At 41.6% G+C, this 14,729-nt stretch overlaps 1 protein-coding gene across 1 annotated transcript in view; it reads left to right on the top strand.

The window, feature by feature from the left end:
• LOC121278228 (EH domain-containing protein 3) overlaps positions 1–12,200 on the top strand; it is an 88,715-nt gene extending 76,515 nt beyond the window's left edge. The window contains exon 6 of the mRNA XM_041188448.1: positions 9,981–12,200. Within this exon, the coding sequence (XP_041044382.1) occupies positions 9,981–10,508 (528 nt within the window). The 3' untranslated portion in view covers positions 10,509–12,200. The remainder of the gene's footprint in view (positions 1–9,980) is intronic.
• The last annotated feature ends 2,529 nt before the right edge of the window (positions 12,201–14,729 follow it).

The following is a 14,729-nucleotide window of genomic DNA, read 5'->3' as shown; positions in this document are numbered from 1 at the left end:
TTCTTTTGTGTTTCTAGGAAATCGTTATTGATTAACAAGTCTCCAGTCTGTACAGTGTGCTGTCTGATCTGTCATCTTACAATCATAGAAAGGTTATGGCACAGAAAGAGACCACTTGGCCCATTGTGTCTGTGCCAGCAGAAAAAAGCAAGCCACCTATCCTAATCCCACTTTCCAGCATTTAGTCCATAGTCCTACAGGTTAAAGCTCTTGAGGTGCATATCTCAACACTTCTTTTTAAATGAGTTGAGGGCTTCTGTCTCTACTACCCTTGTAGGTAGTGAGTTCCAGACTCATACGATCCTCTGGGTGAAAAAGATTTTGCTCATCTCCTCTAATCTTTCTACCCATCACTTTAAATCTATGCCCCCTAGTCACTAACCTTTCTGTTAAAGTAAATAGGCCCTTCCCATCCACTTTATCCAGGCCTCTCACAATTTTGTATATCTCGATCAAATCTCCCTTCAGCCTCCTCTCTTCCAAGAAGAACAATCTCTGTCTATCCAATTTCTCCTCAGAGAGCTGTAACTTTCCAGTCCTGGCAACATCCTCATAAAACTCCTCTGTACCCTCTCTAGTACAATTACATCCTTTCTACAATGAGGTGACCAGAACTGCATACAGTACACAGGTTATGGCCTAACTAATGACTTATACAGTTCCTGCATAACCTCCCTGCTCTTGTATTCTATGTCCCAGTTAATAAAGGATTCCATAAGCTGCCTTAACCACCTTAATCAAGCTACCTTCGGTGACCTGTGGGCATTCACTCAAGTCCTTCACTTCCTCTGCAACTCTCAGTATTCTCCCATTAATTGTGTATTCCTTTGCATTTGTTTTACCTCCCCAAATGCATCACCTCTCACTTCTTTGGGTTGAATTCTATTTGCCACTTTTCTGCTCACCTGACCAGTCCATTAACTTATGTTATTAATGAAGGATAAAGTGTTTACCGAGTATGCACCATTGAGATGTTATCTTCTTTCATTTCTATGCCCCGATTTTTTTTTTTACTAGTATTGCTACAGGTATTGGTGCAGCTTTCCTTCGTTAAGTGCATCCAATGTGTTCCTGAAAAACAGCATGGTAAATGAAAATTCAGGAGCAATTAACTGCAGACTCCGTGCCTGGAGTTTGGGATCATGACTGGGGCCCCAAAAGGCTGCAAGCCTGGCTCTGGCTGGAATTAGGTGAACCCAGAGCAGCACATTCTGAGCAGGGGGACGGTAACAAAAATCCAGTTCTGCTGTGACAGACTGGAACATAGATTTAGAATAACAGGAGTAGCCTATTCCGTCCATTAAAATTTAACCACACTAAACTGAAAACTGAGGTCATGGCTGCCAGTGCTACTTGAAAATCTTCCCTAATTTAAAAAAAAACACTCTAAAATAAAATCACACTATTCGAAAATGCTCTAAATGGGGTATTAATGTATTGTTGAGGTTTTTGAAGATTTAAAGCTGATTTAGTATTTGCAAGATTGACTCTTGTGTTGCTATATTAGATAGTGATGCATGGAAATAAGTGTCAGAAAAAAAAAACCTTAATCCAGTAAAAGCACTGACATTTTTCAGTATTCACATGTGTAAGTAGTGCAGAATGAGAGCTCGCAGAGCCATGGCTTTGCTTTCTCATTGACTCAGATGCTTGCAGCATAGGAGGCTAATCAGCCCACCATGTCTGTGCTGGTCAACAAATCTGACTTCACTAATCCCATTTTCCAGCACTTGGCCCATAGCCCTGGAGGCAATGGCAGTGCAAGTGAATATCTAAATACTAAAATGTTACAAGAGTTTCAACCACCCTTTCAGGCAGTGAGTTCCAGGCTCCCACCACCCTCAAAAGATTTCTCCTCAACTCCCCTCTTAGCCATCTACCTCTTGTCTTAAATCTATGTCCCCTGGTTATTGACCCCTCTACTAATGGAAAAAGTACCTTCCTATCCACCCTATCTATACCCCTCATAATCTGAATTATAATTATAATCTCTGATGCTACTGGAATGAAGTCAGACCCACTGGGCAGAATCTTCTGGCCTAGAGTATAAATTTGGAGGGCAGGAGTGGAAGTTTGGGCCAGGTTTGGGTGGTGAGCTGGCTGGCTGTGCATGATCTCGTGCTGGTCAACTCATTACGTATGCATGTACGAGCAGCATGGTGAATCTCGTGATGGGGTGGGCAGGAAGTTCACCCCCCCCCCCGCCACTTCTTCAGATCTGGACCATAGTTAGTAGAAGTGCAGGTTTGCCTGGCACCAGCATCTTGTATGCCTGAGGTGATTGGTGTACAAATTGCAGTGATCCATCTAATTAGCATATTCTTGGAAGCTGTTTCTCCTGACCCTGAACATTTCAGCCAGTGGGAAGCCCTATACCTAGCACTGGCCTACCCCTGGCCTCGTGCCCCCCCCCCCCCCCCCCCCCCCCCACCACCACCCCCCACCGTGGCGAAGCCTATGCTGGAGGACTCCAATGAGTTCTCTCATTCATGCATCCATGTGCATGGAGACTACAGTAATGAAAACTATGCCTGACGACCTTCCCCAAATACTATTGGGCTTCACTCCATCACTTTTTCTCTCTTGAGATGCTTGCCTTGCCATCATAGATGCACCATCTACCCAGGATCCTCGAGATTCTAAACCAGCACATGTTTATGGCCTCCCCGTGGAGCTGCTCCCTGCCATACTTCCCATCTCCCTCCCCCCAAGTTTTAGTCGACTTGAGTTGCCCTTCGGCACAGACTACACTGCAGCTCCTGACCTTGCTGGGATCTCAATGTTGAGACCCATGAGGGGAGCAAACCTGCTGCTGTTTGGGCTTCATCTGAGCATGGTTCTGAAACAGTTGACTCATGATTATTAGGATGTCCTTTTAGTCGGCCAATTGTACTTCATCCACCCAAACAAAACCCTCTTCCCAATTTGAGGATTTACATGCACAGAGCAACTATGTTGTGAAGCAGAGCCCTGAGAAAATGGTGTAACTTTCCAGACACACTCCTCCATCTTCTACCCACACCACCACCACCGCCCCCCGGCCCCCACCACCGTCACCCACTAACTTCCCTGCTCCCCATCACACTTCACCCACCCCAATGGAAGAGTTCCTCTTCACTCTGTTATCCTTGAACTTCCCCTGTTACCCCTCAGCCTATGATCATCATCCTGTGCATTTTTTTAGGGCATCACTGAACAGACCAGCATTTATTGCCCATTGTTAGATAATAGAGAAGCTTTCGGCATCAGGAGGTGAGCCACCTGCTGAAGAATACTTGGCCTTTGACCTGCTCTAATTTCTGGCCATGACTGGCCAGAAATTCAATCAGACCAATGCTAATCCCAGGAAGTTAATGGTTGGGGGGGGGTTGGGGGGGTGGGGTGATAATAGTGGCACCACTGAGATATATGGGAGCTGGATGGGATGGCACACACTTGGCTCTGTTCTTAAACATCTAACTGAAGCCAGAATATCAGTTCCACTGGCCTCTCTCTTCCTGCCAGTGCACTGTTACTTCTGGTGTCCATTCCCCACCCCCCACTCCCCCAACAATCTATCATTGACCAACCCCCTCCTATTTCTCATCTACATGTTCAATGACATCATCCAAATTCAGTAATCACATGAATGCTGATGTGAACAAACTCCACCACCTCTCTTGATCCTACACTGTCTTTAAATTATAACTGTCTGACATCCAGTACTAGATGAATGGAAATTTCTGCCTATTAAATATTGGGATGACTGAAGCTGTATTGTATAGAAGCTTGGTTGGACCATACCTGGAGTACTGTGATGGCAGGACTGTCTTATGAAAAGAGATTGGATAAACTGGGCCTGTGTTCTCTACAGTTTTGAAGAATGAGAGGTGATCTTATTGAAACCTACAAAATAATTGAAGGAATAGACAGGATAGATGCAGGTAAGATGTTTTCCCTGGCTGGGGAGCCTTAACCAGGGGGCAACATTTCAAAATAAGGGGAAAGCCACTTAGGACCAAGATGAGGAAATTTTTCTTTACTCAGGGTTGTGCATCTTTGGAATTCTCTACCCCAGAGGCCTGTGGAAACTGTCGTTGAGTATATTTGAGGCAGAGATTGATAGATTTCTGATTAACAACGTAAAGGGTTATGTGGATAAAAGGCATTAATGTTCAAACAACCTTGATCGTATCAAATGACTTGATCAGCTGAATGACCTGATGCTATGTTGTCTTCAGTCTCCACTACAAAATCTGATCCCTAGCCACTGACTGCATCCCTCTTCTTACCAACTGTCTAAGGCTGAATCAGACTGTTACCAAATTCGTTGCGCATCTCAGACTGATGACCAGTCATTCATGAAGTGAGTTGGGTCAAGAACATCCTAAAGTGATGGGATGTGGTGGTGTTTTATTATTTCCTGGGATGTGGACATCGCTTGAAAGGTCAGCATATGTTGCACATGTCCATTTGCCCTTGAAGTGAGCTGCCTTCTTGAACTGCTGCAGTCCATGTGATATAGGTGCAGTCACACTGCTGTCAGGGAGCGAGTTCCAGGATTTTGACCCAGCAACAATCAAAGAAAAACAATATAGTTCTAAGTCAGGAGGGTCTGTGGCTTGAAGGAGAGCTTGCACATGGTAGTGTTCACATGTATCTGCTGCCTTTGTACTTTTAGGTGGTAGCTTTCACGGGTCTGGAAGGGGCTGCCAAAGGAGCCTTGGCGAGTTGCTGCAGTGCATCTTGTAGATGGTACACACTGCTCCTGCTGTGTTGGTGAAGGGAGTGAAAGTTGAAGGTGGTGGATGAGGTGCAAATCAAGTGGGTTGTTTTGGCCTGGATGGTGTCAAGCTTCCTGTGTTGTTGGTGCTGCACTCCTGATCTTGTGCTTCGTAGACGGTGGACAGGCTTTGGGGAGTCAGGAGGCGAGTTACTTGCTGCAGGATCCTTAGCCTTTGCTCTTAAGACCATAAGATGTAGGAGTAGAAGTAGGTCATTTGGCTCATCAAGTCTGCTCCACCATTCAATGAGATCATGGCTGATCTGAATCCTCAACTCCACTTTCCTGCCTTTTCCCCATGACCTTTGACTCTCTAACTAATTGAAAATCTGTCTATCTCAGTCTTGAATATACTTAATGACCCAGCCTCTACAACCCTCTGCGGTAAAGAATTTCACAGATTGACTACCCTCTGGGAAGAAATTCCTCCTCACCTCTGTCTTAAATGGGTGACCCCTTTACTCTGAGATTATGCCCTCTGGTCCTAGACTCTCCCACAAGGGGAGGCAACTTCCCAGCATCTACCCTGTCAAGTCCTCTAAGGATGTTATGTTTCAATAAGGTCACCTCTCATTCTCCTGAACTCCAGTGAGTACAGGCTCAACTTCTCCTCATAAGAAAATCTCTCCATACCCAGGGTCAACCTAGTGAACTTTTTCTGGACAGTCCCCAATGCCATTATATCTTTCCTTAGATAAGGGGACCAAATATGTTCACAATATTCTAGGTGTGTTATAACTAGTGCCTTTTATAGTTTTAGCACGACTTCCCTATTTTTATACACCATTCCCTTTGAAATAAATGCAAGTATTCCATTTGCCTTCTGTATTACCTGCTGAGCTTGTATGCTAGCTTTTTCTGATGCACAAGGGTTCCCTAATCTCTCTGTGCTGCAGCCTTCTGCAGTCTTTCTCCATTTAAATAATGTTCAGCTCCTCTTGTTCCTGCCAAAGTGCATAATCTCTCATTTTCCCACATTATATTCCATCTGCCAAGCTTTTGCCCACTCACTTAACCTGTCTATACCCCTCTGCAGATTGTTATCCTCACCACTTGCCTTCCTACCTATTTTTATTTCATCTGCAAACTTGGCGATAGTACATTCACTTCTTTTATCCAAGTGATTAATATATATTGTAAATAATTGTGGCCCCATCACTGATCCCTGTGGCACTCCACTAGTTACATGTTGCCATCCTGAAAATGCCCCCGTATCCCAATGCAGTCTTCTATTAGTTAGCCAATCCTCTATCCATGCTAATATACTACCCCCAACACCATGGGCTCTTATTAAGTAAGCTTATGTGCGGTACCTTATTGAACGCCTTTTGGAAATCTAAATATATTACATCTACTGGCTCCCCTTTATCTATCCTGCTTGTTACCTCCTCAAAGAATACTAATAAATTTGTCAGGCATGATTTCCCCTTCATGAAGCCATGCTGACCCTGCTTGATTATGTCATGTATTTCTAAATACTCTGCCCTTACACCCTTTATAATAGACCAACATTTTCCCAATGACAGATGATAAGCTAACTGGCCTATAGTTACCTGGTCTTTGTTTCCCTCCCTTTTTGCATAAGGGTGTTACATTGGCAGTTTTCCAATCCTCTGGGACTTTTCCAGAATCTAAGGATTTTTGGAAGATTACTACCAGTGCATCCACTATCTGTAACTACTTCCTTTGATATCCTAAGATGCAACCCCCTGGGTCCAGGGGATTTATCAGCCTTTAGCCCCATTAGTCTCCCTAGTACTTTATTTCTAGTGATAGTTAGTTATTTATTTCCTCCCCCACTTTTGCCCTGATTATTTAATAGCTTTGGAATGCTGTCAGTGTATTCTACTGTGAAGACTGATGCAAAGTATTTATTCGACTCCTCTGCCATTTCCTGGTTCTGCATTATTTCCTGTGCCTCATTCTCTAAGGAGCCTATGTTCACTTTGACCTCTCTCTTCCTTATATATTTAAAGAAATTCTTACTGTCTGTTTTTATATTATTTGCTAGTTTACCCTCAACGTTTATTTTCACTGTCTTTATATTTTGGTCATCTTTTGTTGGTTTTTAAAACTTTCCCAATCCTCCGGCTTACCACAAACCCCTTTGCCACATTGTATGTTTTTTTTTCTTTCATCTAGGTGTTATCTTTAACTTCCTTGGTTAACTATGGTCGGTTTATCCCCTCCCTAGAATCCTCCTTCCTCACTGGGATATAACGGGGTGGGGGGGGCGGTGGGGGGGGCGGGGGTGGGGGTTCGGGCCCGCTCCCCAATGCTCAGTGACTTCGGGCGGGTGTCCTGACATCACCACGCATCATTTAGATTTTCAGTTCGGCAAGCGCACAGCCGAGTTGGCTGTGTGCCTGCCCAACTGTCAAGCCCAGTAAGACCTGTTTAAAAACTAATGTAAACAATTAAATGAGCTGCCCATCCAACCTTAAGGTTGGCGGACAGGCAAAGAGCCCAGGCAGCCTTCACATTTTTCATGGAACCTCATCCACGGGTGGGATGAGGTTTCATGAAGTGTTTAAAACTTCAATAAAATTTTTTTTAAAAATCATTGATATGCCCCAGCGCTTGTAGCACTGCTGCATGAGGGGATATGTTCTAAAAGATTTCAAATACTTAATTTAGAAATTTTAAACTTAAACAAATCTCCCTGAGGCACCTCTGTCTCAGAGAACTGACTCAGGGAATCCCCCCAGCCTGCACAGGGAGCACTCAGCGCTTTCGGGCGGGTGTCACGCTGGGCTGGCCTTAATTGGCCTGCCCACATAAGATGGGCAGCACGCACCCACACAACCACCCCCTCTCCCCCAAACGGGGAAGTGGGGGGGTGTCAAAATTCAGCAAATGAACTTTTTTTTTTAAATGCCTGCCATTGTTCGTCAATCGACTTTTCTGTTAAACTCTCTTCCCAGTTTCCCCCCACCAACTCTGCCCTCCATTCCTTTGTAATGAGCTTTTATTAAGTTTCACACAGTTGTTTCTGACCCAAGTTTCTCTCTCTCAAACTGAATGCTAAATTCTACCTTGTTATTGTCACTGTTCCTAAGGGATCTGTTAATCTAAGGTCATTTATTAATCCTGCCTAATTGCCATTATCAGATCCAAAGTAGCCTGATCCCTGGTTGGATACATAACATGTTGTTCTAGGAAACTGTCCCGAATACGTGCGATGAATTCTTGCTCGTGGCTACCTCTGCCAATTTGATTTTCCCAATCTACATGAAAATTAAAGTCACCCATGATTAATGTACTGCCTTTTTTTACATGCCCTCCTTTTCTCCTGATTTATTCTGTCCTACAGAATAGCTACTGTTAGGGGGCCTATAGACTACTCCCACCAGTGTCGTCTTCCCCTTGTTTTTTTACCTCCACCCATATGGATTCTGCATCTTCCGATCAAGATCATTTCTTCTTATCGTACTTATTCCATCTCATACCAACAAAGCTACCCCACCACTCTTTCCTTCCTGCCTGTCTTTTTGAAAATTCAATTACCCCTGAATATTTAGTTCCCAGCTTAGATCTTCTTGTAACCATGCCTCCGTCGTCCTCACTGTTTACAATGCGTCCGAGCTTCATCAGCAAACTTTGAAATTGTCCCCTGCACACCAAGATCTAGATCATTACTATATATCAAGTAAAGTAAGGGTCCCAATACCAACCGCTGAAGAACTCCACTACAAACCTTCCAGCCTGAAAAATATCCATTGACCATTACTCTCTGCTTCCTATTTTTCAGCCAATTTCATATCCACGTTGCCACTGTCCCTTTTTATTCCATGGGCCTTAATTTCTCACAAGTCTAAGTGCCTTTTGAAAGTCTATGCACACCACATCAACAGCATTACCCTCATCGACCTTTTGTGCCACCTCTTCAAAAGTCTTCAAGTTAGTTAAATGCTCTTTAGAAATCCATGATGGCTCTTCCTTATCAACCCATATTTTTCCATGTGACTACTAATTCGATCCTGAATAATTGTTTCTAGAATCTTGCCCACCACTGAAGTTAAACTGACTAGCCTGTGATTGCTGGGCTTATCCTTACAAAGTTTTTGTTTTTGAATAAGGGCGTAATGTGTGCAATTTTCTAGTCCTCTGGCACCATCCCTGAGTCTAGGAAAGATGGAAAAATTATGGCCAGTGCCCCTGCAAATTCTACTCTCTCTCTTCCTTCAGTATCCTTGGATGCATCTCATCTGGTCCTGGTGCCTTGTCAATTTTAAGTACCGACTGTCTTTTCAACACTTCCTCCCAAGCAATTTTGAACTCTTCTAGTGACAGAGTTTCCTCGTCTGTCACCATGGCCTGGGTAGCATCTACCTCATTGGTAAAGACGAATGCAAAGTATTCATTTAATACCTCAGCCATGGCCCCATCGTCCATGTGTAAATCCCCATTTAGGTCCCTAATTGGCCCTACTCTTCCTTTTATCACTTTCTTACTATTTATATGCCGATAGTAGAATTTGGGATTCCCCTTTATGTTGGCCATCAGTCCCTTCTCATAACCCTTCTTTGCTTCTCCTAATATGCTTTTCATCTCTCCTCTGAGCCTCTGTATTCCTCTTGGTTCTCGATTGTATTTTCTACCTGACACCTGTCATAGCACACTTATTTTTTTAAAATCTTAATTTCTATCTCCTGTCAGGAAGCTCAATGCTCCTTCAAAATTCCCTGAACTTAATTACAAAAGTTCATCTTGCCATCAGGAAGAGCTAATTTTTGGCCTCCTGCTCAGTTACATTCCCCCAACCATCTTGCCTCCCATTCTGGGGAGCAGCGCAAGATTCCTCCCACTGACATTTTTCATCCTTTTACTTTAATGGCATTTGCTGTATTTAAAATAAATAAATAAATTATTCAATCTGAATTGATACTTCCACAGAGATGCAATTTTTGGTTGTATGATCACTCATGCAGATTGACAAGTACGAAAAGCTCGAGTAGTTTAAATTAATTACAATGTTCATTAATTACAAGATAATTGTATCCTTTTTAAAATAACTAATTGTGCATTGGCAATTTTTTAAGTTAACTTTGTAATTGTCTTATGGGATTCTTCCTTTATCATGACACACTTAAAATTGGTTACTGCTAGCTATGTCTGGAGGCTTGCACAAATCTCAAAAGTTGTCTCCTACCTGTTGAGGTCTGCCTGTTTTCTGATTCATGATGGCTCAAGATAACTGTATCCTGTTTGTTTCCAGGATTTGCTGCAGTCGCAGGATTTTGCCAAGTTTCAGCCTCTAAAGCTTAAACTTTTAGAGACAGTAGACGACATGTTGGGAAATGACATCGCTCAGCTTATGACCCTGGTACGCCAGGAAGAAACCCAGAGGCCTGTCCAAATTGTGAAAGGTGGGGCCTTTGAAGGCACGATAAATGGCCCATTTGGACATGGATACGGAGAAGGAGCCGGTGAGGGCATTGATGACCTAGAGTGGGTTGTGGTCAGAGATAAGCCGAGCTACGATGAGATTTTCTACACCCTTTCACCTGTCAATGGGAAAGTCACAGGTGCAAATGCAAAGAAGGAGATGGTGAAGTCCAAGCTTCCAAACACTGTACTGGGGAAGATTTGGAAGCTGGCAGACATCGACAAGGACGGCATGTTGGATGATGAGGAGTTTGCATTGGCTAATCATTTAATTAAGGTCAAGCTGGAAGGTCATGAACTACCCAGTGAAATTCCACTGCACCTAATTCCACCATCAAAGAGAAAGCTGGCTGAGTGATACTGAGTGGCGATTACCCTTTCCTCAAACTGAAAAATACACTGCAATATCAATTTGAGGATGAAAAAGACTTTGGGAAACTAGACAAAGTCTTCAAACTAAGTGAGGCAGATGGAACCATGTAACTAACAGCTTTTACAATAGTAAAGTACTTCTGTTTCCTCCTATATAGAAGGGAAAATGCAAATTTTACATAATTATGAGGCATGTATTCTGTATATGATCACTGAAACGTTATGACCCGCGAAGGAGAACATTTTCTCTGGTTCAAAGAGCAGGGTGTTGTAGGCTAAAGTTATTGTACACTAAGTATTGCATTGAAAGCATAGGCATCTTTTTACCACCGTGTTTGTTTCCAAGGCAGCAAATTCAGGGTTCCAAAGTAGATCAGGCAATATCTTATCACAGTTGTGTTGGGGATCCTTTGATTTGTTACTCTTCTATACTTTCCTCCCTTGTTTTGAAATGCTTTGAGGCATTATCTTGTACGCAAGGAGTACTGCGCAGCTCGAGTTATCAACTTATATCAGGACAGTGGAATTCCTTTATCCGTTTTTAGCCCTGTGGCTCATAACCGTCAGGGTGGATCCCTTTACCCAGAATAGTTTGTATTCCACTTAAGAATGGGTGTTTGTGTATGTAATTTTAGTTTTTTTTGCCTTCTGTTTTGCAGCTCCTGAACCATAGTTGAGTGTTCACCCATTTGGGTGATCTCTGGGTAAAACCACGCTAGTGTAGGGACAAGTGTTGGTTTTTATGAAAGCACTAACAGGACTTTCTATGTATTGAAAGTTTCATGAAGAGGTGCTCCTGTTTTGCAAAATCATTCCATTCATGCCTTTGCTGTGACTTGTAATCTGTAACAATAGATTATAATTTTACTCAGCTTGTGTGGTAACTGTATGAAGTAAGCTAGGTGATGACATTGGCAAAAAAAAAGCTGAACCAAACTCCATTGTATGGAGAACTGTGAATTGTATAGCAGTATATTGACTGTGTACTTATTTGTCAGGTTTACCATGCATAACTATATATTGGAGAAAAACATGCAAAATAACTATGCATTGAACAGTTAAGATACATTCATGCAAATCCTCTGACTTGGTACACTGGCCTTTTTGCCTTTAAATGTGTATATGTAGTAGTTTCCACATGTTGCTTGTCCTTTTCTGTTTTGTGCATGTTTTTTTTTAAACTGGGCCTCGGTGATTATAAGTTACTATGTATGACCTTATCAATCGCTCAGTACAATGTCTTTCATTGTGGTTGTATTGAAGACTACTGCACTGTTTCTAAGTATTGCTTGTGTGGTGTAGATGAGTTCTTTGTAATGTAAATGTCTTAGTTTTTCCTGTCATGTTCAAAACTGCACTATTGAAAACTGCCCTACTGAATCAATCCTAAGAGATATTGAAAGTATGTACAGGTGCAATATATTTGTGGGAGGTTTGCTGAGTGGGTAATAAGCTTTCTCAGATCTTCCATTGTTAGAACATCGAGATAGTAAGATTGTCAACTGTTAGATGTAATTTCTCTACAGTTAACATTGCAGTATGTTTACTGAATATTGAGCTAGTCTAGAACCTGTAAGAATACAGTATATATTGACAAAATAATTGAGAATTTTAAATGCTACTTAAAAAGAGAATTTCACAAATGTACACTGAAAATTGAACCAAAATTTATCCTCTCCCCCCCACCCCCCCACCCCCCCACCACCGCCACCACCACCACCACCACCATTCAATGCGAAACGTCAATTAAGAAAAGCTAGTCAAAAACTACACAAGTCTCTCACTGACAGTGGAGTGCTTGAGGAAAGCAAGTACGGCACACATCAGTCATCCGGTTAAGTGAAAACTAGCGTCTCACTGATACTGACACCTCGGATCAAATTAATGTTAATAGTATGATTTGACTTTCAATTTGGAATATTTGTGATTCATTGGAATTTTAACCTCTTGCATCATTTTAAATGTTTTTTTAACTCTAAAATGTAAGATCATCTTAGAAAATTTAAATCGGGTTACCAATGAGTAAAACTTCCTATTCGGATTCCACAGCTGGTGGGTTTGAGTGTGTGGGGGTGTTTAAGGACAAAGGGATGAACTTCAACTTTACACAAGCAGTATTCTACAGTTTGATTTTTTTCCAAATAAATCATTTGTGAGAATTTATTTGTTCTATTTTTGCTGCGGGGAGGGTGTTGCAAGAAATATTGAAAAGTTTCCTTGCAGAACTATTCCTTTTGAGTATCAAAGTAGGGGTTTGGCCCCCAGGGTTGTAAAGAGGCTGTAGAAGATGCAGGCTAATTGGACCAAGTCCCTTTTTCTTGATTCATGCTGTGATGGTTAGGTTAGCCTAATAGCGAACTCAAGGTAGATTCTTCATATGTATATATAGTAGTTCAGGCACTTAGGGAATACTTTCAACTAGTTTTCCACTGAGTTGATGGTACCGGAATAAAACACAAACGCACCCCCCCCCCCCCCCAGCCCGGCCACAAGGGTTAACGTGCAGGGTCTGTTCACTATAGGTCTGCATTAGGAGGTACTCTTGCATCTTTATTGTGCGGACCAGCATTATATTATGCCAGCACTTTCCAGTTAAGTATTCATATATGATCCAAATGATTAGTGTGGCCTTTGAGAATGTAGGCCAACTCAAATATTCCATAAACAACCACTTCAGTTATGTTCTTGACCAGATGTGTCAAGATGCATTTACATTAGGCCATTATAGGAGCAGGCTGCTTCTAGTCATTATTGTAGGAAATAGAAACTCGCAGCTAAGATTTCCTCTGGTCATTATTTCTAATTAAATTGTTAATGCATTATTTTGAAACACGTCACCACCTATAGAAAACATCCTCACATATAGACAATTTCTTGAGCCATCTGCTCATTTGGTAGTACTCTTACTTCAGGTTTTGGAAGATTGAGAGTAAAGGCTCAAGGATTAGTGGATAACGTTTTAATCTTCCAACCATTGACACATGCATAGCACTGAACTTCCCACAGACTTCCTAATGTAAACACATTGAGCAGTCCTTTGGGCACCCTGGTTGCATAACACTAAATAAATATATACTTATGTGCATCATTGGTTTTCAAAGAATAAGGATAGAAGAGCAAATTAATTTTGCCTGCTGTTCAAGTGCACTGTTTTAAAGAAATGCCATTAATAATGTGAAATACTGTGGTCCAGTGTAGAACCATATTTTACTATAAGCCACCTTTGGTAAACAAGTTGCTGCTTATGAAGGATATTTCTGCTGAAGTTTGATACCAAATTCCTATTGGCAGCAAAATTTACTGAACAAAGGATTATTTGCCACATTTTTGGAAAACCAGTGTATAATGTACTGTTGTTGAATGGGAAATATATTAGTCTTTCACTGCGCTATGGTTGGCTTTTTTTTGGCAGTCTTTTTTCTTTTTAATCAAATATTATAAAATTAGGTGTCTAGTTTCATGGTTTTTGCTGAATCTGCCTGATAATTACGTATCTTCCTAAATTTATATTTCCAAGCATTCAGTTCAGATAGACCATTCTCCATTATATTCCTTACTTTGTTTGGATCCAAGTATCAAAATAGGCTGGATGCTAAGCATTTATCGATGCATTTTTAGTCCTTGATCCATTTTCTATTGTGCTCCTGTTAGTGATATCTGTATAGTGATTCATTAGAAATGATATCCATGCCTATGTGCAGGATAGTACTGTCCTGGATGTGTTGTTCAAAGTACACGTGTTGAGTGAAACAATGATGGATTAAACTTGCTAAATGCTTATTTCTCATCAGGAAAATTTAATATTGTAGCATCGATTAACTTGTTTTTTTGGATTTATTGTGGTGTTTCATAACTGAGTACTGGTTTCCCTATTTGCACTAATTAAGGGTTTGTTACCTCATTACTGGGTTTGGAACACTAAAAATCAGCAGTCGTTGTAAATTGAGCATCAGACAGGATGTCAGTTTTTGAAACTACTTTTTAAAAAAAAAAATCATGATCACTGTCACCTTTTTTCAAGCCTGTTCATGTAGAGAGATATTGTGGCACCTTGGCGTACCTTGAAAATCAAATTCTCGCTTATTGTGCTTCTGAGAGCAGAATGAGGATGAGAAAATGACTATGATCATTGAGGTGTTTGTGGTTTTGCTGCATATTCCAATTATGCAAATATCTTTACATGTAGATACTGCATCTTGGAAATTCC

Source organism: Carcharodon carcharias, chromosome 5 (assembly GCF_017639515.1).
Source record: "Carcharodon carcharias isolate sCarCar2 chromosome 5, sCarCar2.pri, whole genome shotgun sequence".
NCBI lineage: Eukaryota > Metazoa > Chordata > Chondrichthyes > Lamniformes > Lamnidae > Carcharodon > Carcharodon carcharias.
Note: the sequence above shows the minus strand (reverse complement) of the source record. Positions and strands in the feature narration are given on the sequence as shown.